The 23,588-nt window shown below is 40.7% G+C and overlaps 1 protein-coding gene across 8 annotated transcripts in view; it reads right to left on the reverse strand.

Annotated features, from left to right (window-relative positions):
• Nucleotides 1-23,588, reverse strand: part of plekha7b (pleckstrin homology domain containing, family A member 7b) — a 349,242-nt gene that overhangs the window by 52,908 nt on the left and 272,746 nt on the right. For 7 of the 8 annotated variants that reach the window (XM_052029063.1, XM_052029064.1, XM_052029062.1 and 4 more), the window contains 4 exons: nucleotides 20,940-21,401; nucleotides 6,306-6,825; nucleotides 5,613-5,699; nucleotides 2,329-2,382 (listed from right to left, as the gene is read on the reverse strand). In XM_052029063.1, coding sequence (XP_051885023.1) covers nucleotides 2,329-2,382; nucleotides 5,613-5,699; nucleotides 6,306-6,825; nucleotides 20,940-21,401 — 1,123 coding nt within the window. The remainder of the gene's footprint in view (nucleotides 1-2,328; nucleotides 2,383-5,612; nucleotides 5,700-6,305; nucleotides 6,826-20,939; nucleotides 21,402-23,588) is intronic. The other variant, XM_052029066.1, reaches the window with a different exon arrangement.

Consider the following 23,588-nt stretch of genomic DNA (forward strand, 5'->3'; position numbering starts at 1 on the left):
AATACACTGCCGTTTTGTTACTTAGTATAGGAATTTACTTAGTATAGGAGACCTAGGACTCAACATCTCCCTCTGTAACTGGATCCTTGACTTTCTAACAAACAGACCGCAATCAGTGAGGATAGGCAGCAGTACCTCCGACACAATTATTCTCAACACTGGTGCCCCACAAGGCTGCGTCCTCAGCCCTCTACTCCCTATACACTCATGACTGCGTGGCCAGATTCTGCTCTAACTCCATCTACAAGTTTGCAGATGATACCACCGTTGTAGGCCACATCTCAAACAGCGACGAGTCGGAGTACAGGAAGGAGATAGAGTGCTTAGTGGAATGCTGACATGACAACCTTTCCCTCAATGTCAACAAAACAAAAGAGCTGGTCATTGACTTCAGGAAAGGTGGCAGTGTACATGCACCTGTCTACATCAATAGTGCCGAGGTCAAGAGGGTTGAGAGCTTCAAGTTCCTGGGAGTGAACATCACCAACAGGCTCTCCTGGGCAAATCACGTCGATGCCACGGCTAAGAAAGCTCACCAGTGCCTCTACTTCCTCAGGAGGCTAAAGAAATTTGGTTTGTCCCCTTTGACTCTCACCAGCTTTTAGCGATGCACCATAGAAAGCATCCTATCTGGATGTATCACGGCTTGGTATGGCAACTGCTCTGCCCAGGACCGCAAGAAGCTGCAGAGAGTTGTGGACACAGCCCAGCGCATCACAGACACCAGCCTCCCCTCCTTGGACTCTGTCTTTACCTCTCGTTGTCTTGGTGTAGCAGCCAGCATAATCAAAGACCCCACCCACCCGGGACAGCCTCTCTTCTCTCCTCTTCCATCGGGTAGATGATACAGGAGCCTGAGGGACCGTACCACCAGACTTAAGGACAGCTTCTACCCCACTGTGATAAGACTATTGAACAGTTCTCTTATACAATGAGATGGACTATGACCTCATGATCTACCTTGTTGTGACCTTGCACCTTATTGCACTGTACTTTCTCTGTAGCTGTGACACTTTACTCTGTACTGTTATTGTTTTTACCTGTACTACTTTAATGCACTCTGTACTAACTCAATGTAGCTGCACTGTGTGATGAATTGACCTGTACGATCAGTTTGTAAGACAAGCTTTTCACTGTACCTCGGTACAAGTGACAACAATAAACCAAAACCAATACAACTTTGCCTTTAGTTGGCAGGGTGGAGATGTGAGTGGGCTCTACATACTTCCAACAAAGGGCGTACTGTCTTACTATTAGAGGCAGACATCAGGCAAAGACTGGTGAAGCCATTTCCCCATCTTACATGTAACATCAAATACATCAGGGCTATCGAAGATCTCGGCTCATTTAAGTGGACTCCCAGCAATGCCTCATATTGAGGTAGTGCCTTTAGCTTATTCGGAGCATGATTTTACTCCAGCATAAAATCCTGCTCCTGCATTTTTGAGCTTCATGATTTCTTCAGTGCATAGATGTGCCACACCATTACAGCAGTGATATTAAATGTGCACTGCAGATTGGCTGATAATTCTGTGCTGTTATGAGCAAGCAAGTCACATACACAGAAGAGAACATCGTGGACATGGAAATAACAAATACTTCACCAATTTTGAACTTCCTTGCCATTAGATAACCCAAAAACCAAACCAAACACAACAGAAGTTACATTCCTTAATCTTCTATTATTGAACAGACTTTCACAACGCAGCTGCAGAAAAAGTGGAAAACAGACATTTTTAGGTGTGTTTTGTGTAAGCAAATGAAATTTCAGTGAAATTCCAAAGTTTCAGTAATTTGGAAACAAATATAACTTGCCAAAATTTAAAAGTTACAACAAGATGAAAAGGTTTTTCAGGCATAATTATAACTGTTATCACCAACAGCTTCCATAAGCATCTTCCAGTATAATTCGTTCCAGTACAATTCCTTTTTTCTATGGAGTGGATTCCACACAATAACAAGCTCAACAAAGTTGCTCCTTGGCAGAAGCCATTATAGGACTGAGATGCAGTTGTGGGGAAAGAGCCTACTTTCAGTTAGCAAATTTGCTGCATTACTTTAATTTCAACATTAAGGATCTTTGAGGTTCTATTTAAGCAACTTTGAAACAGCACAATATTATTATACAAAATAATTAAGTTTTTAATATTTGCTGTGCAACTACACATTCTTGGAAAAATAGCACTTGGCTACCTCATTGAACTGCAGTAAAGAACTCAGATAGGGAGTGTGAGAGGAATAGAGGAAGCCACAGGAAATCGTATAATAAACAAAGGATTAGAGAGCAAAGGCAGAGGAGGGAGGTAGTCAATAAGTGCCCTGTCGCACCTTTAGATCCAGATACTCCAGATTCTTCTTCAGTTGCATGTATGTGTCATCAGCCTGATGTTGCAGATGAGAAAATGAAAAAAAAAATCAAAATCATGTTAATCATTTCTCTGAAATTCCTTTTTATCCTTATGGCATGCACCATTTCAAAGGGAGGAAAAAAAATCCACTACATAGTAAAGTTCCAGAACTTTGAACATCACAGGTTAATACTGGCTCCTTGGTGATAATCAGTGTTTCTATATGATGAAATTGAGTAACTAAATTTAATCTAAATATTCCTTTAAAGGAATTTTTTTATGGTATTGAGGGTACAAAGTTCTGGATTTTAGCTATTCACAAGCAGGTTTGTACACAAATACATAAATGCTATGCAGATTTTCAACAGCCTCTGTACCAGATACTTGAGAATAAACAAAATGGTGTTCCGTAAAACAAAAGTGTAGCTGCTCCTAATCAACTCTTCCATAAGAAAAATTGCAGCCAGAAGTTCATACAGTAACATGCATAGGTCAAATAATGGAAGGCTGGGCAGGAACAGTCTATTTCAACAAAAGAGTAGAACGTGGTTAACAAAATTTACCATCACCTTAAAGAAATAAATATTTGATTGGAACAGGTTTAATATTTCATTATCATGAACGAGAAAAAAGATCAGAGATAACCTAATACACACCAATTGAATGCAAAAGTTAGAAGGTTTGATAGGAGAACGGATTTTTCTAGCCAAAGTCCAGGCAAATAAAAATGCAATTAAAATAACTGGCAACAATATTCATGCTTAAGGTGAGTGAAAATATTTTTTAATTTAGGTGAGAAATTCAATTCTTTACAACTTCACAATTAGTAATTTAACAGCATTAGTAGAGCATAAAGAATCAAGCAATATCTATTTGCAAGATGTTTAGTTTCAATTTCAAACATGGGTATTTAATGGTGAACAAAAGATTACTGCCTCAAAGCAGAGAAAATATTATACATCTACCCACTAAAACTAATGAATTTTCTTCCTTTTCACAGGAAATACAATTCCGAGAGGTCTGGTACCAGGAACACTGGCTGTCCTGTGGTAGTTTAATTGGTTTGGGTTCACAAGTGAATCTGAACAGTGTGCTGGTGGTGACACATCCTTTCTTCACTGCAGCAGCAATCACTGTCTAATGACTGTGAGTTTTGAACTTATCTGATTTTCCCAATTTATACCGAATGGTCCTCCCAACTACTCCAGATTTTGGTTTAAACCATTTATCATTAACAATCAAATATTCTGCAGCAAAAAATTGAGCAAAAATGAAAAGAGGCTACAAATTTTGTTGAAACTATTGAATATTATTTATATAAAAACACAGGCTTTTGAGGACATCTGAAAAATGACCAAATGAGGTTCAATGGAAGTAAGCATTAGAAGCTCAATAAGCTGTAAATTTAAACATTTAAATTATAAGTACAGCCACATAAAGCATCAGACGTCACCTCACAAAGCATTCTGGGACAAACAATCACATCAGGTGACATATGCAAGCCAGTCAGCTGCTGACCTGATGGCTGGATTGACTCAGCTTGTTTAGTTGTAACTGCTTAAGTGTGTGATTTCGAACATTAGCCAACTTGGATTGGTGTCTCCGTAATTGGATGAGAAGTAAAGTTAGTTCTTCCAGCTGTAGGTAATATAGTGGGTCATAAAGGGAGGTATTAGCAGTTATAGCATGTCACCCAAACTCCAAGGCACCTGTATCTTGCCATGAGTTCATGACAATCAAGATCTAACCAGAAGAGTTAGCAACATTTGAATAATCAGCTCTGTTAAAATTTACCCACAATAGGCATCTAAAATGATGAAAATCTCAAGAAAGGGATGTGCATGATTTTTGTTTCCTTGCATAGGCTTTGAAGTACAAAGCAATGTTGATTTTTTTTTTACCCTGCCTGAGCAACAAACCAAACACAAATTGCAAGATGGACTCTTGACCTCACAATCTATCTCACCATGGTCTTGCACCTTGTTGGCTGCCTGCACTGCGCTTTCTCTGTAACTGTAACACTATATTCTGTCATTGCTTTTCCCTTGTACTACCTCGATGTACTGATGTAATGAAAGAATCTGTTTTTCACTTTACCTCATGTGAAATAATAAATCAATTATGAATCTCATTTTCAATTTCCATTTGAATTTGGCTGAAATGGCAACAGGATTCTTCAAGGTCAACATAAGCAAACACAGCAGGTAATCAGTGAATTCCTTACATAAAGCTACTTATATTTTTTCAAATTATCACCTCTGAGCCCAGCTGAGTTCTTCCAAACTGAAGTGGAAATGTGCATACTTCAAACAATACATCAGGAAATCAAAATGAGAGCAGCTACATTAAAATTTCTGCTTTGAGTGCTTTTAATCAGAAAACTACTGTTAATTGCAAGAGGAAATGCTGCAAGAAATTATCGATGTTTATGTATATGAGACACATACAATAGTGATTGTTACAATACACGACATTGTGCCTGCTAAATCTGTACAGCAGATTTACATTAAAAGCAAACAATTTTATTCCAGTGCACTTGTTGAGTAAATATAGATCGGTAGAATACTTCGCTCACACTTTTAGAGTGATGATAATTCAAAAGCAGAATGACAAATACATATAATACAATAAACAGTTTCAAAAAGATTGAGAGGGTCCACTGATAAAGTCAGTGCATTTCCAATTTTTGAGATCTGAACAAGAGCATGGGGAGTACTCATGACATAATAAACAAAGCATGTTTAAGTCATTACCAATGCATTCAGTGGATTTATAAACTCTTCCGCATCTACTGATTAATATTGCTCACATCAGGAATTGAAATGGAATGATATTATTGTCATTTAGGGCAAAATATGATTCTTTGAAAAATGTATGGGCATGGAACCAAACAGGCTATTTCTAAATAGTCGTAAAACACCTGCTCTCCAACACATCAACTTATCCTCTTGGAAAGTAACATTTACTCTTACACGGAGTGTGAAAATTTAAATCTGTGCAGTGTGATAAAAATGCAAGCAATTTTCCCCAAATGTTAATTTTGATTAGTGTGAAACCATATACTTGAGTGGGAACATAATTAGGAAATATAATTTGCAATTTCTCATCTTCAGACCTTAGTACTGCAGGGTGTAACTGTTTCGACTGATAACTACCCGGGGAGCAGTACAATGATTGTGACATGAAGCCGAATGGTGAATTATTTAAACTCACTCTCCTTAATTTTGTAATATAATTACAAGATTCTTCATTATTTGTACTTACCGTCTTTCCATGCAAGCTGGGGGCACTAACAGTGTGCGTCATGTAACCCATAGGAGGCATGGAGCGCCTATCAATGTGTGCTGAACTCTGCCAAAAAAAGAGATCTAAGTCAATACAGATTCATTGCATAGCAATATAAAAAAAATCAGTTAAATGATTTATAAACCAAATGATGTCAATTCTATTAGAACAGAGCTAAGTCACACGGTTAAACAGCTTGCCACCAAGACTAACAGTCAAATTATGGACCATAGGTTGAGGTACTGGGAAGCAGTCAATGTAAATACAGCCATTGTTCAGAATGAGTTGTCACACTTAGAAAATAAAATAAAATAAAATCTCCAAGCTGCATAACTCTACAGGGGGTTGGGATTCTGCGTTTTATGTTCATCAGCCCCCAGTGAAGTCAATGGACATAAAGATCAGACTTGCGTGGAGTGGCAAACCTTGACCTGAGATGTCATACACATTCATGTTTTCATCTCAGATTGTCAGCTGACTACTTTTACCCTGAAACTGAAACCCAAATCGATTTTCCCGCCCTCTCAGAGAAGTGAGTCCTCTTCATCTACATGGGAATATCTTGTTCAGAATATACCAAGGGTTCGAGGCTGGTTCTTATAATTTCAAACATCATTTTACTAATTACTGCACAGAGGAAAATGGGTAAACAAGGGTTATCAGGAGCTTTACCTTTGTCAAAGGGCCACGTGCTCTTCTCGGTGACCCTGTTAACAAGATCTCAAAAGACCTTTCTTCTGAGGGTTTAACAGTAACCCTTTCTGCAGGAGTGTGGGGTCTTCTGGGTGACAGGGCTTTTGGAGGTCCTGGTGGTGGGATGTCTGAGGGAGATGGAGGGACAGAGATTGAGCGAGGAACATCAAAGGTAGATTTTGATAATCCAGAGTTAAAGTCCGTGGCATGCGAGGGATAGACTGGAGCAGTTGGACTGCCGTGCTTAAACTGCTGCCTCTGCTGCCACTCATACAGCTGCCATACAGTGCCCTCCTTCGTAGCCCTGCGATCTTCATGTGTCATTTTCAAGTGGGTAACGCGATCTTGGGCATACTTGTAGTCACTTGGCAGGTTACGATGTGGAGGAGGAGAGCTTTCTAAAGGTTGCCCTATATTCTTTGGCAGAGTTTGGTAACTCTCTGAGTAAGGCTGAGGTTGAGTTGCTGTCCGATGTGGAAGAGTCTGGGTGGATGAAAGGCTGAAAGACATGATCATATAAAAGTGTAAATGGCAAATCATAACTGCTGAACATAATTTCAGAATTCTAAGAAATTTGATCATTTCTTTACTCAACTAAGATCAGAACATGGGTTACTTGGTCTTTCATCACAAGTTTGAGAGATTATGTGCAAACAATCGTCGTAATCAGTCTGCTTATTGCCACTTCTCAATAATGGTATGTGCAGTCCTTATGAACATTTGTGATAGTTGAAAATAACTTTCACATTTGGTAATTTCCACTTATCTTTTTATTGCAATCAAAAATGTCAGCCCGCTGACACCATTGCTAAATAAACTGTATGGATCCCTGTTTGTTTTCAGCCTCTTTAAAAGAGCAGCAGGGAATGCCTCAACAAGCGTTAATGCCCCTTGAGGAAATGAAACCACCTGGATCAACTGCTCCCAACTTCCACCCAGTGACCTTGTGCAAAGTGTGCATGCATGAATCTCAAGTGAAAATGTACATGAACTTGGTTATCACACCTTCAGCAGTCAAATTAATTGTGATCGTATCCAAAATGCCTTTGGGAGAAAACAGAGGGTAAAGGTTGGACTGGCATGATCTAACCTAATTTATCATTTCTCTCCTGATCTTTCATCCTTAATAGTGGCCCAAACACCATGTCTTGATATTTCACTAGATTTCCCAATTTATAACAAACTTAAACATTACAAAGGCAAGAGCAATAGTGAGATGAAATTATTAAATTCGAAGAGTTACTCACTACCATTCCTTGAACTTGTGAAAAATAAACATTTTCCTTCCATGAACGATAGTCATTATTTCAGTGGTAGGGGATTTGCACATGGAGAGGCTGATACTCGTGGGATGCTACAGTGATCAGTGCTGGGGTTCCTGCAGTTCACAATCTATATCAATGATTTGGATGAGGGGATCAAGCATAATATATACAAGTTTGCTGATGATACAAACTAAGGTGGCAGAGTGGGCTGCCAGAACAATGCAGAGGCACCTCAGGGAGAAACAGGCAGTTTAAGTGGTAACAATATGGCAGATGGAATATAACAAGGAGAAATGAGAGAGAGGAGAGACAGTAGGTGCTGGAATCTGGAGCAACAATCTGCTGGAGGGACTCAGTGGCTCGAGCGGCATCTGTGGGGGGGAGGAATTATCGACTCTAATGCAGGGTTTCGACAGAAAAGGTCAACAATTGCTTTCCCGCCCACAGATGCTGCTCGACCTGCTGAGTTCCTCAAGCAGATTGTTTGTTGCTTCAGAAGAAATATGAGGTCATTCACTTTGGTTAAAATAGAAAGGCCGAGCAGTTTTTAAATGGTGAGGGGCTGAAAGATGTTGGCTTTCAGAGGGACCTCAATGCTTTTGTACACAAATCACTGCAGGTGCAGCAACTAGTTTGGAAGGGAAATAACATGCACTCTTTAATCTTTTTGCAATAAAGGCCAAGAGCAGTTAATGCAAAAACAAAAAAAATGCTGGACATACTCAGACGGACCAGCAGCATCTGTGGGAGGAGAAATAAAGTTTGTTTCAGGTTGAAGAACCTGTAGAATCTTATGAAGATCTGACAAAAGGCTCTCACTTTGAAGTATTGCTTCTGTTTCTCCTTCCACAGATGCAGCCTGACCTGCTAGGTATTTTCAGCATTTTGTGCTTTTATTTTAGACTGAGCATCTGCAGTTTCTTGATTTTCAGCTAAGAGTAGTTGCCTTGCTCCAATAACATAGGGCCCAGGTGAGAACAATTGGGATGTTGGTATCCCTATGTTAAGATGTGCAGCCAAGGTTCACCAGATTGATTCCTGGGATGGCAGGTTTGTCATATGAGGAGAGATTAAGCAAACTTTGCCTTTAATCTGCAGAGACAAGAGACTGCAGATGCTGAATTCTGGAGCACAAAACAATCTGCTGGAGGCACTCAGGAGGTCAGGTAGCATCTGTGGAGGGAAATGGACAGTTGACATTTCGGGTTACTGGCCACCTCCCCTCCATCTTTCAGTCCAGATGAAGAGTCTCAACCTGAAACGTTGACTGTCCATTTCTCTCCATTCAGGATAGAGACCAGATTTACTATTCTGTTATTTCATTCCAATTCACTTTACTTTATGACTGTGCACTGTCATTTTGCTTTTTGCCATCCTCCCACAAGCCTGGCCTTGAAGCTTTTCCCAAGGGAATGGTGTCATGACAACAACCTTTCCCTCAATGTCAACCAAAGAGCTGGTCATTGACTTCAGGAAAGGGGGCAGTGTACATGCACCTGTCTACATCAATGGTGCTAAAGTCAAGAGGGTTGAGAGCTTCAAGTTCCTGGGAGTGAACATCACCAACAGCCTGTCCTGGTCAAATCACGTAGATGCCACAGCCAGGAAAGCTCACCAGCACCTCTACTTCCTCAGGAGGCTAAAGAAATTTGGTTTGTCCCCTTTAACTCTCACCAGCTTTTAGCGATGCACCATAGAAAGCATCCTATCTGGATGTATCACAGCTTGGTAAGGCAACTGCTCTGCCCAGGACTGCAAGAAGCTGCAGAGAGTTGTGGACACAGCCCAGCGCATCACGGATACCAGCCTCCCCTCCTTGGACTCTGTCTTTACCTCTCGTTGTCTTGGTGAAGCAGCCAGCATAATCAAAGACCCCACCCACCCGGGACATTCTCTCTTCTCTCCTCTTCCATCGGGTAGAAGGTACAGGTGCCTGAGGGCACGTACCACCAGACTTAAGGACAGCTTCTACCCCACTGTGATAAGACTATTGAAATGGACTATGACCTCACGTCACTTGTTGTGACCTTGCACCTTATTGCACTGCACTTTCTCTGTAGCTGTGACTCTTTACACTGTACTGTTATTGTTTTTACCTGTACTACATCAACGCACTTTGTATTAACTCAATGTAACTGCATTGTGTAATGAATTGACCTGTACGATCAGTTTGTAAGACAAGTTTTTCCACTGTACCTCGGTACAAGTGACAATAATAAACCAATACCAAGGTCATTTTGTACATGAAATCCAGCTCCTGATTCCATTTGAACATAGATTGCTAAATAATTCAGTCTCCTCAAATACTATCCTGCTTCTGCTGAAAACTGCCATTAGTCCCTTGTAAAGATAACGACTGATTCTTATGTCCCCACAAATCACAAAATCTCCCTGTCCTTCATAAGTGCATCAATCTTTCAAGTAAATACGTATTTGAATTTCTTCAATCAGCTATCTGACCCTACAGCAGCACTAGTCTGATATAAGCAGAGTCAGGAGAGACCATGTGTGTTACGCATCTTGGTTTTGTTCCCTGCCTTTGGTACGATTAACTTATCTTTCTCTGGTCCCATGCTTTGACTGTTCAGCCAAGTGAACTTCAAAATATTTCACTGATACCTATCTGACCATAGCCAGATTAGCTGCATCATCATTTCTGGGGTTCCCTCAAGGACCTGCCAATTAGCTCTCCTCTCTTTTTCACCAACATGCTGGGACTTGTTGATTCCATCCACTGAAATGCTGTCAGATTTCACATCTGCAGCAACTGCACATTTTATTTTTAGGTCCTCATCACCTCTGGTGTCCACAGCATGTTGCTATTTTGTATGCCTGACTTTCAAATTTGGATGTGCAATTCCTCCAGAAAAACTCTAAAAAAAAAATAAAGAGAAGCTTCTTCGTTCTCCACTCAAACTGCTTGCAGCACAGTAGCATAGCGGTTAGCGTAATGCTATTTATAGCGCCAGCGACCTGGGTTCAATTCCCGCCACTGTCTGTAAGAAGTTTGTACGTTCTCCCTGTGTCTGCGTGGGTTTCCTCCGGGTGCTCCGGTTTCCTCCCACGTCCCAAAGACATACAGGTTAGGAGCTGTGGGCATGCTATGTTGGCACTGGAAGAGTGGCAACACTTGCAGGCTGCCCCCAGCACATTCTCAGCAACGCAAAAAAGACGTATTTCACTGTGTGTTTCGATGTACATGTGACTAATAAATAAATATCTTACTGCCACCAATTTCATGGTATTCCCCAGGCAATGTATCAAGCTAACATATCAATAATGATTTCCAATCCTACAGCCTCTCCAGTACAAAGACCACTCACCCCCACCAATACATTTACTGCATCCATCTGTACCTCAGCACACCCAGTGTTAGAACCCCCATTCAGGTACTGTCATTCCATCAAGATTATTCCCAAGCTCCTCTGGTCAGTCTACTACATACCTTGATTTATCCAAAACATCACTGCCTGCATCTTACAGTTAAAACTTCAGCCTTAATTCACAATAAGGCAATGTGGACCAAAAAAATTGATCAAAATTTCTATAGCAGCATGCTGTAAGGAGCTAAGGGCCACAGTCTTGATTTTTTCCATAAAGTCTCAGAATTGTACAGCACAGAAATAGACCCTTTGACCCAACTCATCCGTGCTGACCATGAGCATGTCCCATTTGCCCATCTCTCTCTACTTCTCTCCTATCCAAGTATCTGTCCAAATGCCTTGCAAATGCTGTAATTATATCTGTCTCTACTTCTTCCTCTGGCAGCTCGTTTCATATACCCACAACCCTCAGTGTGGGAGAACAGCTAACATGATCAAGGACCCCTCCCCACCCTCGGTCATTCTCTTTTCTCCCTTCTCCCGTCGGGCAGAAGATACAAAAGCCTGAGAGTATGAACCACCAGGCTCAAGGACAGCTTCTATCCCACTGTTATCAGACTCTTGAACAGACCTCTCAAATGCTAAAAGATGAGCTCTTGAACTCTTGATCTCTTAATCTACCTCATCATGGCCCTTGCACTTTATTTGTCTACCTGCATTGCAACACTATATTTTGCATTCTGTTTTCTTTTTTTAAACTCGATGTAATTATGTAGGGCATGATCTGCCTGGATGGCATGCAAAACAAAAGCTTTTCACTGTATCTTAGTACATGTGACAATAATAAAGCAATACCAATACTAACATGCCCCTTAGATCTGCTTTAAACTTCTCCCTTCACACCTTAAACCCCTGCCCTCTAGTTTCAGACTCCACCCACCCTGGGAAAAAGACTTCAAGGTGAGAGGAAGTGTGGAAGCTGAGGTATAATATGATTAGGAATAGTCAGCATGGCTATTCACAGGTAAGTGTGAAGTGGTTCATTTTGGTAGGTCAAATATGTTGGCGGAATATAGTATTAATGGTAGGACTCTTGGCAGTGTGGAGGATCAGAGGGATCTTGGGGTCAGAGTCCATAGGACGCTCAAAGCGGCTGCGCAGGTTGACTCTGTGGTTAAAAAGGCATATGGTGTATTGTCCTTCATCAATCGGGGAATTGAATTTAGGAGCCGTGAGGTATTGTTGCAGCTATATAGGTCCCTGGTCAGACCCCACTTGGAGTACTGTGCTCAGTTCTGGCCACCTCACTACAGGAAACATGTGGAAGCCATAGAGAGGGTGCAAAGGAGATTTACAAGGATGCTGCCTGGAATGAGGAGCATGCCTTATGAAAGCAGGATGAGGGAACTCGGCCTTTTCTCCTTGGAGAGACGGAGGATGAGGGGGGACCTGATTGAGGTGTATAAGATGATGAGAGGTATTGATTGGGTAGATAGTCAGAGGCTTTTCCCCAGGGCTGAATTGGTGGCCACAAGAGGACATAGGTTTAAGGTGCTGGGGAGTAGATATAGAGGAGATGTCAGGGGTAAGTTTTTTTTTTACTCAGAGTGGTGAGTGCGTGGAATGGGCTGCCAGAAACAGTGGTGGAGGCGGATACGATAGGGTCTTTCAAGAGACTGTTAGATAGGTATATGGAGCTGAGTAAAATAGAGGGCTATGGGTAAGCCTAGTAATTTCTAGGGTAAGGACATGTTCGGCACAGCTTTGTGAGCCGAAGGGCCTGAATTGTGCTGTAATTGTTCTATGTAGACACAAACCTAGGACTTAAACAGTGAATGGCAGGGCACTGACGAGTGTTGTGGAACAGAGGGACCTGGGATTAAAAGTGCACAGTTTGCTGAAAGTGACTGTGCAAGTAGACAGGGTGGTGAAGGCGGCATGTAGCATGATGGTCTTCATCAGTCAGGGCATCAAGTTTAGGAGTAGGGACATTATGTTGCAGTTATACAAGTCGTTGGTGAGGCCGCACTTAGAATATTATGTACAGTTTTGGTCATCCTGTCATAGGGAAGATATTGTCAAGCTGGAGAGGGTGCAGAAGAGATTTACAAGGATGCTGCTTGGACTAGAGGGTCTGAGTTATAGGGAGAGTTGGCCACGCTGGATCTTTATTCCCTCCGGGTGTGGGAAAATGAGGGGCGACCTCACAGAAGTTTACAAAATCATGGGAGGTATGGATAGGGTGGACAGTCGTAGCCTTTTTCCCAGGGTTGGGGAGTCCATAACTGGAGGGCACAGATACAAGTTAAGAGGGGAGAGATTTAAAAGAGACCTGAGAGGTAACTTCTTTACACAGAGGGTAGTGAATATCTGGAATGAGCTGCCAGAGGATGTGGGTCAAGGCAAGTGCAATTGCAACATTTAAGAGGCACTTGGATGGGTACATGGCAGGGAGGGGCTGAGGGTTATGGGCCGAATGCAGGCAACTGGGACTTGCAGGGATAATGCTGTGGTCAGGATGAACCGGTGGGGCCTGTTTCCGTGCTGTATTACTCTATGACTCTAAAAAAGAAACAGCTGGAATTAGTGTGTTCTCTGAAATCCTGCGGTCAAAGTTTTACAAGTCAACACAAGTAAAATGGTGATGCTGACATGGCTGACCAGTCGTGCCTTGGAAGGTGTTAATTATCAGAATCAACATCACAATAAAACCCATTCACCAATTTACAGAATGCTGGTAAACTCAAACTTTTCCTCAAAACATTTTTGTCCTGCTAATGATTGAATATCAAACTGTTCTATATCGAACAGTTCACGGACTTGCCACAGGCAAACTGGAAAAGAAGGTACAATCCAATTGTCATGGTGTATTTTTTTTGCATCATAAAGGAAGGAGAGTTGAGGTCAAACTTTAGCAACTTGCTGAAAGTTGTGGACAGAACTGATCCACTGAACACTTGCCTTCTGCAAGTGATCACCAGGGTAAGTTTATTGAAAATCATCTAGAGTTAAAAGTAAGTAATATTTAATGTAAAAAAAAAGTTTGCAATGGAAGTGGAGACGGTAGAGACCACCTGTACAGATTGGGATGGGCTCCTTAGAGTAATCGTTGGAGTGACTCCTGTTCAGAGTCTTAATTAGTGAGAAGTACATGCAGGTCAAACTCTCTCACACATGCACACAGAGGAGAGGTATCAGATGTATGCACATATCTAATAATCCATTTTCTTCCACTGCAAAGTATTTGCATTCAATCACAATCAGTCATTTTTAAAAAATGCAAATACCCTACTTGATTTATTAAGACTATTGCTTCCAGAATCTGTCCACAACAACTTTGGCTGCTAGGTGGCTCGACATTACCAAATATTTTGATTGTCACAATGTGCAAGAGATTATGAAACAGAAATGTACAGTTCACAACTTACTGATAACAGCAGTGTGATCTGTTTGCGACATGACCTGAATCAATAGCCTATCACACCACTGTAGTGCCAGTGTTCTCCATCAACGTCATTCTCTCAAAAGCCTATTCGCACACAAAAGAATGTCACACCATAGAGTATATTTAAATATGTACCATGCAAACATCACAAAAGTGTATTGCAGAAGGGAAAAACATTCTGGATAATACAATCAGATGGTTAATAGTGGAAATCAAATTGAGACTGGTGCACATCAGACTCTATTTGATAAAATAGTTGAATCAAGAACCAAAACAGAATATTTTTAAGCTAAAGAGGAATATCGCTCCTAAGATCAAACACGTCATTTGCTAATTATCATTGAGAAAGCAATATTTGAACCTGGATAAATTTTCTGTCATTTCAGGACTCCTCTACATCAGTTACAATCAATAATCAACTTGAGCTGTTGCAAGTTTAATATTAAACAGTCACAAAACAAATCAACACAGCCCCAGAGCTCCATTAAACATGTTCAATGAAATTTGCCAGAAGCCAGACACAACACGGGAAAAGAAGATTTAAATGAACTACTCTGCATAGTGCAGCAGTAACATTAAAGTATTAAACATTTGTACCCATACATATTGAACAGCCACACAACAGCAGAACCTAGGCAGCAGGACTGAATAACTGCCAACAATACTTAAGGTTACAAAAGTCATGCAGGTACTGATCGATATTTATGAGTCAGTCAAGTGCTCCTCCAAGAATCCTGTACAGCAATAGAGAACGTTGCAGAGCTTCCATCCGTCATCTCAAGTATTAAGTCAGCAATCAGATGAATTTGAGAGAACCTGTGGTACAAAGTGAAGTGCATAGATTTTTTTCCCCAAAATCCTAACCAACGTATTTCCCTCAGCACTACTGATGTTAACTAATCATGCAATCTCATTGCTGGACGTGGAGCTGCAGTGCAAAATAGGTGCCACATAGAGCTATATCACAGTTGCTCTTCAGAAATTATTTTGCATGATGCATTTCCTGATGTTTCAGAGAGAGGGGATAAAGTGGCACATAATCCATGTCTTTATCCCCCAGTCATTTGGAAACATATTTCCTTTAACATCTTTTTTCAAATTTTACCCTCCATCTCAGATAAGGTAAGGTATTGTCTCACAGTCATTGGGAGCTTTTCCGATATATCATTCATTTGTTCACCCCTTTGGTATGCAATTCTAATTACTACTTCAAAGATACGAGAGAGAATAAAACTGCTATGTTTGTGGCCACTGCACAGAAGTAATTAGTTCAGTAAGAATAGTGCATACTTAAATCATATTCAAGCTTTTTAATTTCCAAGATTGATCTCATTAACAAGAACTCAGCTTGAATTGGGCTTGTTTTTGAGAATTAGTTCGGTGGAAAATAGTGTACAGCTGTAGCTTTTAAGTGCTGCCTAAGACTACACTTCCAAGAGCGCAATACATTCTGGCTTCTTTTCCTTTTCGGCCCTCAGATACAGTTGGGTCTTTTCCCTGTTATGCCAATTGAAAAAGATTATAATGGTCTTGCCGATTATATTGCTGCTCAGTTCTAAGCTGCACACTAATTCATTTAGGCATCTGAAATATGGTTTCAGGATTCTCATCGAGGTAAATCAACCTCCCGCTGACTGCAATGTACCTTTTCCATTCGCCCTCCACTGCCATTCAGACTATTTTGTGTTTTCAGACATTAGGATTTCAGTGTTAGTTTTTTCTTGCAGTTTCCCCATCTCATACCAAATAGTCATGGCAAATTAAAAAATATACAACGACTGTTACCTTGGCACCAAGCAACATTTTGTATTCATGCATTTTGACTGACATTTACAAGTATAATATAATTTTGCTGCAGACTATTTCAAGCATGCAAATTTACTGAAATCTGAATTCTGAAAAAGAGCTTGTTCTTAAACCAACCACACTTGCCTGCAAACAGTAGAGAAATCTTTTAGCAGTTACTATTTTAAAGCTGGTATTTCTGTAATGAATTGTTCCTGGAGTGGAGGACATTAATATCTACCGTAAAGTATAGCTCACTACTGACCGGTGTGATGAACATAACTGCCAGACTTTCAATGCTGCAGATGGTGAGAGAACCAACAGAAGGAAAAAAATGACTTAACCTTATTGTCAATTTATTTGTCTCAAATTAATCAATCCACTATAGCACTGATAGGAGATCCACCACACATTCCTTATTCAGCCTTCACGTTTGGATACCATCTATTGTGTGTGGCATCATTGCCACGCAAAACAGTGTATTTCTGAAAAAATCAAGCCACTCCAAACCAGACATTCTGATGTCATTGTGGGTCATTAGTGGCAGCAGAATTGCATTCTACTTTAATCTGCAGCATCATACACGGTGATATCCCTCACCCAATCACAAACATTTAGCCAGGGGACCACAACCTTATGACAACCAATGTCCCTCAATGTCAACAAAACAAAAGAGCTGGTCATTGACTTCAGGAAAGGGGATGGCGTACATGCACCTGTCTACATCAATGGTGCTGAGGTCAAGAGGGTTGAGAGCTTCAAGTTCCTGGGTGTGACCAGCACCAACAGCCTGTCCTGGTCAAACCACGTAGATGCCACAGCCAAGAAAGCTCACCAGCACCTCTACTTCCTCAGGAGGCTAAAGAAATTTGGTTTGTCCCCTTTGACTCTCACCAACTTTTACAGATTCACCACAGAAAGCATCCTATCTGGATGTATCATGGCTTGGTACGGCAACTGCTCTGCCCAGGACTGCAAGAAGCTGCAGGGAGTTGTGGACACAGCCCAGTGCATCACGGACACCAGCCTCCCCTCCTTGGACTCTATCTTTACCTCTCATTGTCTTGTCGAAGCAGCTAGCACAATCAAAGACCCCACCCACCCGGGACATTCTCTCTTCTCTCCTCTTCCATCGGGCAGAAGAAACAGGAGCCTGAGGGCACGTACCACCAGACTTAAGGACAGCTTCTACCCCACTGTGATAAGATTATTGAACGGTTCCCTTATACAATGAGATAGACTATGACCTCACGATCTACCTTGTTGTGACCTTGCATCACTGATGACCCTTCGTTCTCTTCATTTTGTAAACAATAATTATAAAAAAAAAACTTTTCAAAATCAACTACTGAAATTAAAAATTAGGCTGCTGAAATCATTGGCCAAGAAAAAGCTTAAAATAAATTCCCCTTTCAGATATTTATTCTCAGTACCTTTGGATATTTAGTTACACTGCTTAGAACACTCCACTTCATGTTTATTACTGAGAAAATACACGACCTTAAATAAGATTCTTTTCTGCTGGCTTTCCTTTGCTTCACTATAAGATACAGGTAAAAGCTTGTACAAGGCACAATATGGGAAAAATCTGGCTAAACTTTCTAATTGTCTAACTGTGCACCACTGAAACTAGATGCGGTCAGAACATCACGAACAGCTCTGATACATCTCAAATAGTAACATGGCAGCAGAATCACACCTTAACTGCACAGTCCAAAATACAGCCCCACTTCTTGCATGTTTGACATACAAGCCATGAACATATAATGACATCAGCAGATACTTTACATTAGACATTGTAGCATAAGGCATGGTGCCACATTTAAGTGGTTGAACTTAAGTGTTTGAATTTCAATTTCACTTGGATTTCAAAAATTAAATGAAGGCAAAGCATAGCCCTCGAGAGATCTAGTGAAAACAACCACCTTTCTTGGCATGCAAAATAATTCTCCTCAAAGGCAAAAGGTCTCCACATTGACAAATTCAATTCCTGCAAGCTTTCATACCTCCAGCCTTAGGAAAAGATCTTTCTGACTGAATAAATTTGACTCATGGTCCATGGAAATACTGCATAATTTCAGCAAGTTGACAGTAAAATGCTGCACAGCTTGTATTAAAAAGCCATGTTTATGAAATTGGAATTATTTAACGAACTTCTTGTTTTGGAATACCAAGGTGGCTCACAACACCCATGGATTATTAAAATTAAGTAGAGGAAAGCAATCCTTCAACAAGTTAGTGCACAGGAAATTTTTGAATAAACTTTTCTAAAAATGTATGGAATTCAGAGTGTAACACAGGTATCTAAATTGGACCTACTAAATGGCTTCAAATCAAGTTTAATCAGTAATTGCTTATAAAATAATACACTTCAAATCATTTCAAAAGGCAACTGCCATATCTACTGTAATTTTAAATAATATTCAGGTAAAAATGGACAACTGACTGAAAGACAACTCAAAGCAATTCAGTCAGTGCGGACCTGTAATAACATCTCCTCCTCGTTGACAATCAACACAGGCACACCTCAAGGATGTGCGCTTAGCCCACTGCTCTACTCTGTCTAGATTCATGACTGTGTGGCTAGGCACAGCTTAAACGCTACGTATAAATTCACCGATGACACCCCTGTTGTTGATAAAATCTCAGATGGTGCTGAGGAGGCACAGAGGAGTGAGATAGATCGGCTGGTTGAGTGGTGTCACAACAACAATCTCGCGCTCAATGTCAACAAGACCAAAGAATTGATTGTGGACTTGAGGAAAGGGAAGTCGGGAGAACACACACCAGTTCTCATTGAAGGGCCAGCAGTGGAAAGGGTCAGCAGCTGCATGGTTTGTTACCTGCCCCTTAAGTTCCTGGGCGTCAACATCTCAGAGGATCTATCCTGGGCCCAACACATTGATGCAATCACGAGGAAGGTATGCCAGCAGCTCTACACTATTAGGAGTTTGAGGAAATGTGGTATGTAACCGAAGACTCGTACAAATTTCTATAGACGTACAGTGGAGAGCATCCTGACTGGTTGCATCACTGCCTGGTATGGAGGCTTCAATGCACAGGATCTCAAGAAGCTGCAGAGGGTTGTAGACTCACCCATTTCCATCACGGCACAACCTTCCCCACCAACGAGGACATCCTCAAGAGGTGGTGCCTCAAGAACGTGGCATCCATCACCAAGGGCCCTCACCATCCAGGACTTGTTACTACCATCAGGGAGGTGGTACAGGAGACTGAAGACCCACACTCATTGATTCAGAAACAGCCTCTTCCCCTCCACCATCTGAATTCTGAACAGTCCATGAACCCTACCTCGTTATTCCTTTTTATTTGTACTATTTGTTTTTGTAATTTATAGTAATTTTATGTCTTTGAACTGTATTGCTGCTGCAAAGCAACAAATTTCACGTCATATAAGCCAGTGATAATAAATCTGATTCTGATGTTGGTGAGAGAAAAGCCTACTTCGAAGCACATTAAGACAAGGCGCTCTTCTTGACTACAAAGAAATCGGATATTAAACTTTACAGTATTTAACCCCCCACTTATAACCAAATAATTCAATTTGATGCATTCATCTCGTGCATCACTCTACCCTCCCCATGGTTTGTTACCTGCCCCTTAAGTGCACGTTCTCGAGCTCTATCTGGCACTCTCCCCTCCTCCCACTGAATGGTGCTTTCTTCTTCTTGCTTATAATCTTCACCCTCATTGCCTGCAGTTCCAACTTCTTCACCCTGCCAGCTACCCTTCTTCATGTACCCTTCCTTGCTCCATTTTCCAGTTCATGCTGACATTGACCTCTAACTGAGTCCTCCCCACCTATTCTGGGTTCGTGAGATCACTCCCATCCTTTTCCCTGTGGTACTCTGCCTGAGGTTTGCTCCCAGTCCTACTCAACATGATTCAGAGGTAGTACTTCCGCAATAATCAGTAACAACTTAATCTGGTTGCATCAATTTAGTGGGAGGGGCAGGATATTCTACATCCAAAAGAACAATGTTTAAAAAAAAATCCCTTTGAAACAGAATTTCCAGTATCTTTATCTGAGCATACCCAACCAGTTGAAGCAGTGCGCTAGAGCATAAAAAATTTGCACTCAACCAATCATACCTGAAAGCTGCTACTGGCACCTCAAACTCACCCTTAATGATGTCAACAATTGGAAGCAGATGCTTATAGCTTCTCAAATGGCAAAGCTCAGAACTGGCTGCACATTAACCTTAAGAGACTTGCAGTAACAGCTTTTTTTTACTTCTCATGAAGTGGATCACCTTGTTGACATGAATAACAGAAATTTAGCTCCAATTTACTTTGTGGAATTTCAGTCAATGCTTTAAAGAATAATACTTTGCAACTCCATTCATTTCTGGATCTAAACAGAAAACCACTCTCATGATATACTACGTTCTGTTTATTGGCAATACTTCAGTTAGGCATTCAAGCAATTGTAAGCTTTTTGTTTTGAAGTTAAGGATGGCATTCTAAAGTTCTAATGGTTAATGTAAAGATACCACCCACTTCCCTTGATTGAAATATAATAAAATCATAGCTCTTCCAAAAATGTAGTTTGCATAATTTCTGTTTCCAAATATGCTACAGCAACTTATAGTATGCCAAGCAGTAAACAGTTGAAAATGCAGATTATTAACCACAGTAATAAACTTAAAACTCCAAAAAGGTATAAGTGAGGAGTAACCAATTGGATCAATATATCAGATTAGTAAGACTTTTTTCCTTTCTGGTCTGGTTGCACATTCAAGCAATATAATAATTTAATGAAAGCTTTGCTGACCTTCTATTATCTCCTTTGTGCGACTTCACCCAGTGTTCTACTTGCACCATTGAACTTTTACGCTGGACATTCTCTGAGCCAGTCTGGCCCACAAAGCCCCTCCGATAAACAACTGCACCATTCTGGTCCACCTGAGCGGTACTTGTTGCAGAAGGCTGAAGTGCGCCATTGCGCCGTGGTCGAGATGAGGCATGGCGTTCAGTAAACATGTCGCTTTCTGTTGAATTTTCTTGCACCCTGTTATTCAATTTTCTGCCTGATATCTCCACAGGGGATTTTTGGAAGCCATACCACTCCTCTTCATCCCTCGCTCTCATGATTTCTTCACATTTCTCAGACCCAAACTTATCTATTTTCTGAGCATGCTCTTTACTCTGATACACTTCTGGCTTGGTAAGGCCCTTATGCATGTCGATATGGTTGCTTTGAATAGCACGCGGTCCATCTCCATTTTCTGGTTCTCTGTAACAAAAAAAGTTACCAATAGGACCACAAATGGAAGCAGGATAAATATTGACAGACAGCAAAATTAGTCTCAGACATGGCAGATCTATGGGCCATTTACAGTTTTTAAAAATATCTCAAATATCATTTGATTCTACTCTCTGAACAAATTAAACACTCAGTATGCTGTTGCGGCTCTTCAAACAAGTTTTCAGATACTTAGAATGGGATGGTTGTGATGCAGTGGTTAAATTCAAAGGCCTCGATGAACAATACAGAGATGCCATCTTCAAATCCCACTAGAATTTTAAAAATTTCATTAATGGTGACCACAAAACCACAGGGTTGTTGTAAAAATCCATAAGCTACAATGGTGTACTACATGGGAGGAAATCTGCCATCTTTACCCGGTTTGATTTATGTATCAGCTATCATTCTGGTACTAATCCAACACAAATAAATACTTAAGGTAGGGGTGCCCAAACCTTCTCTTGGCAATTCTGATGTGGTATGAACAGAACTCTGTGCAGGTGCAGTATAAGTTCTGCCTTTTGCATTCTCGGTCTTTAAATTTAAAGACCAGAATTCAGTGGTGGCTTCATCAAAATTTAATTCCTAATTTCTTCGTAGCTGCTCATCGCATGTCAGCGAAACATACTTGAACTTGTAAGTCCCTTTAAACATCCACTGCTTTCAGGTTTTCATCATATGGAAATGATTCTGCTCTGCCTTTTTGTGATTAAGAGTGAATGGCCTCATTCGCTGACACTGAAATCCATTGGTCACTGTGGCAATTCATCCATCTCTAATCTCTGTAATTTAATGCTTCTATCAACACCATCTACAGCAACATTTGTTTTTGTGTAACAGGCAACCTTGGATGTGTGATTTTGTACACCATTAACATTGCATAAACATAACTGCAGTGCCAAAACATCCTGTGCAATTCCACTAGTCATATCCTACAGTTTGAATACAGCTCATCCACTTCTGTCAATTACAAGCTGCTCACCCAATTTCTCAACCTGTCCAATAATTCACCTTCAATTCCACAAATTTTAACTTGAACTAAACTTTGAGCAACTTAGTAAAATGTCTTGTCCACTTTAGCCACTTCTTTAAAAAAAACTATCAGATTGATCAGACAGTATGATTTAGCTTTTATCAACATTTGCTGGTTCTCTCAAATCAGGTAATTTATCAAAATGTTCCCCAGCCTACGAATACCTTCACAAGTTCACATGCAATGGGGTGACAATGGCTCAGGTCTCTGTTGAAACAATAGGGATTAAACTACAAAATTGCCAAAGCAATTTTTTTTGGGCATGAGGAAAGAGCTCAAGGAAAACAAGTGCCTCCAATCAGCTCTATTCTAAATGTACTTGTGACGAGTTAAGGCTCATACAACGCCCCTTAATTCATGCCGACACTCGTGCCAAGTGAAGATGATGGGATAAAAGGAGAAAACGGGCAAAAAACAATGAAAGTTAAAGAAACAACACTGAATGAGTCATTATTTCATCATCAAACAACAATGCAACCTGCAAAACATTCCGCAACGTGCAATGATCTGGATTAATGAACTAAATTTGGGTTTCAAAATGTATTTGTCTTTACACAAAGACTTCTAAATTCTATCAATGGCCCAGATTAACCTTCTTAAAACATGCCAAAGTGTATTTATCATTTGGTTGTATTTCCACGTTTTAGCCAAGTGACAAATCTGCATGCCATAGCCCTGATAGTGTCAGTAAATGCGGCACAAGCAATTTTATTCCTGCTCGCAGCTGAAACCCATGCACTTTAAGCAGCTGTTACTAGGTAATGATGATTAAAGGCCTTAGACAATCTTCACAGAACAGAGGCCAACCATAGCATTCAAACCATCACACCATCCGAGGTTTGGACAAACCAGGGTCAAAACCATAACTGTGTTGCTCTACACAATTTAACTATGGAGAAGTCAGACTGCTGAGTTTTAAGGCTTGCTATGCAATTACACATGTTTCACCAGAAGACCCAGTTATTTTATTATGTGTACCATTAATTAAAAGAATAACCTGAACTCAGTTTTCCTCTTTATTGAGAGATCTTTGAATGTGGATTCAGAAGCCAGAGCAACACAAGGAAAAGCCACGAAGTTGCACACTTGACCCAAATATAAATTGCCTGTATTTCAAGAGCATATCAATCTTCCAAAAAGCA

The sequence above is a fragment of the Pristis pectinata genome, chromosome 14 (genome assembly GCF_009764475.1).
Source record: "Pristis pectinata isolate sPriPec2 chromosome 14, sPriPec2.1.pri, whole genome shotgun sequence".
NCBI lineage: Eukaryota > Metazoa > Chordata > Chondrichthyes > Rhinopristiformes > Pristidae > Pristis > Pristis pectinata.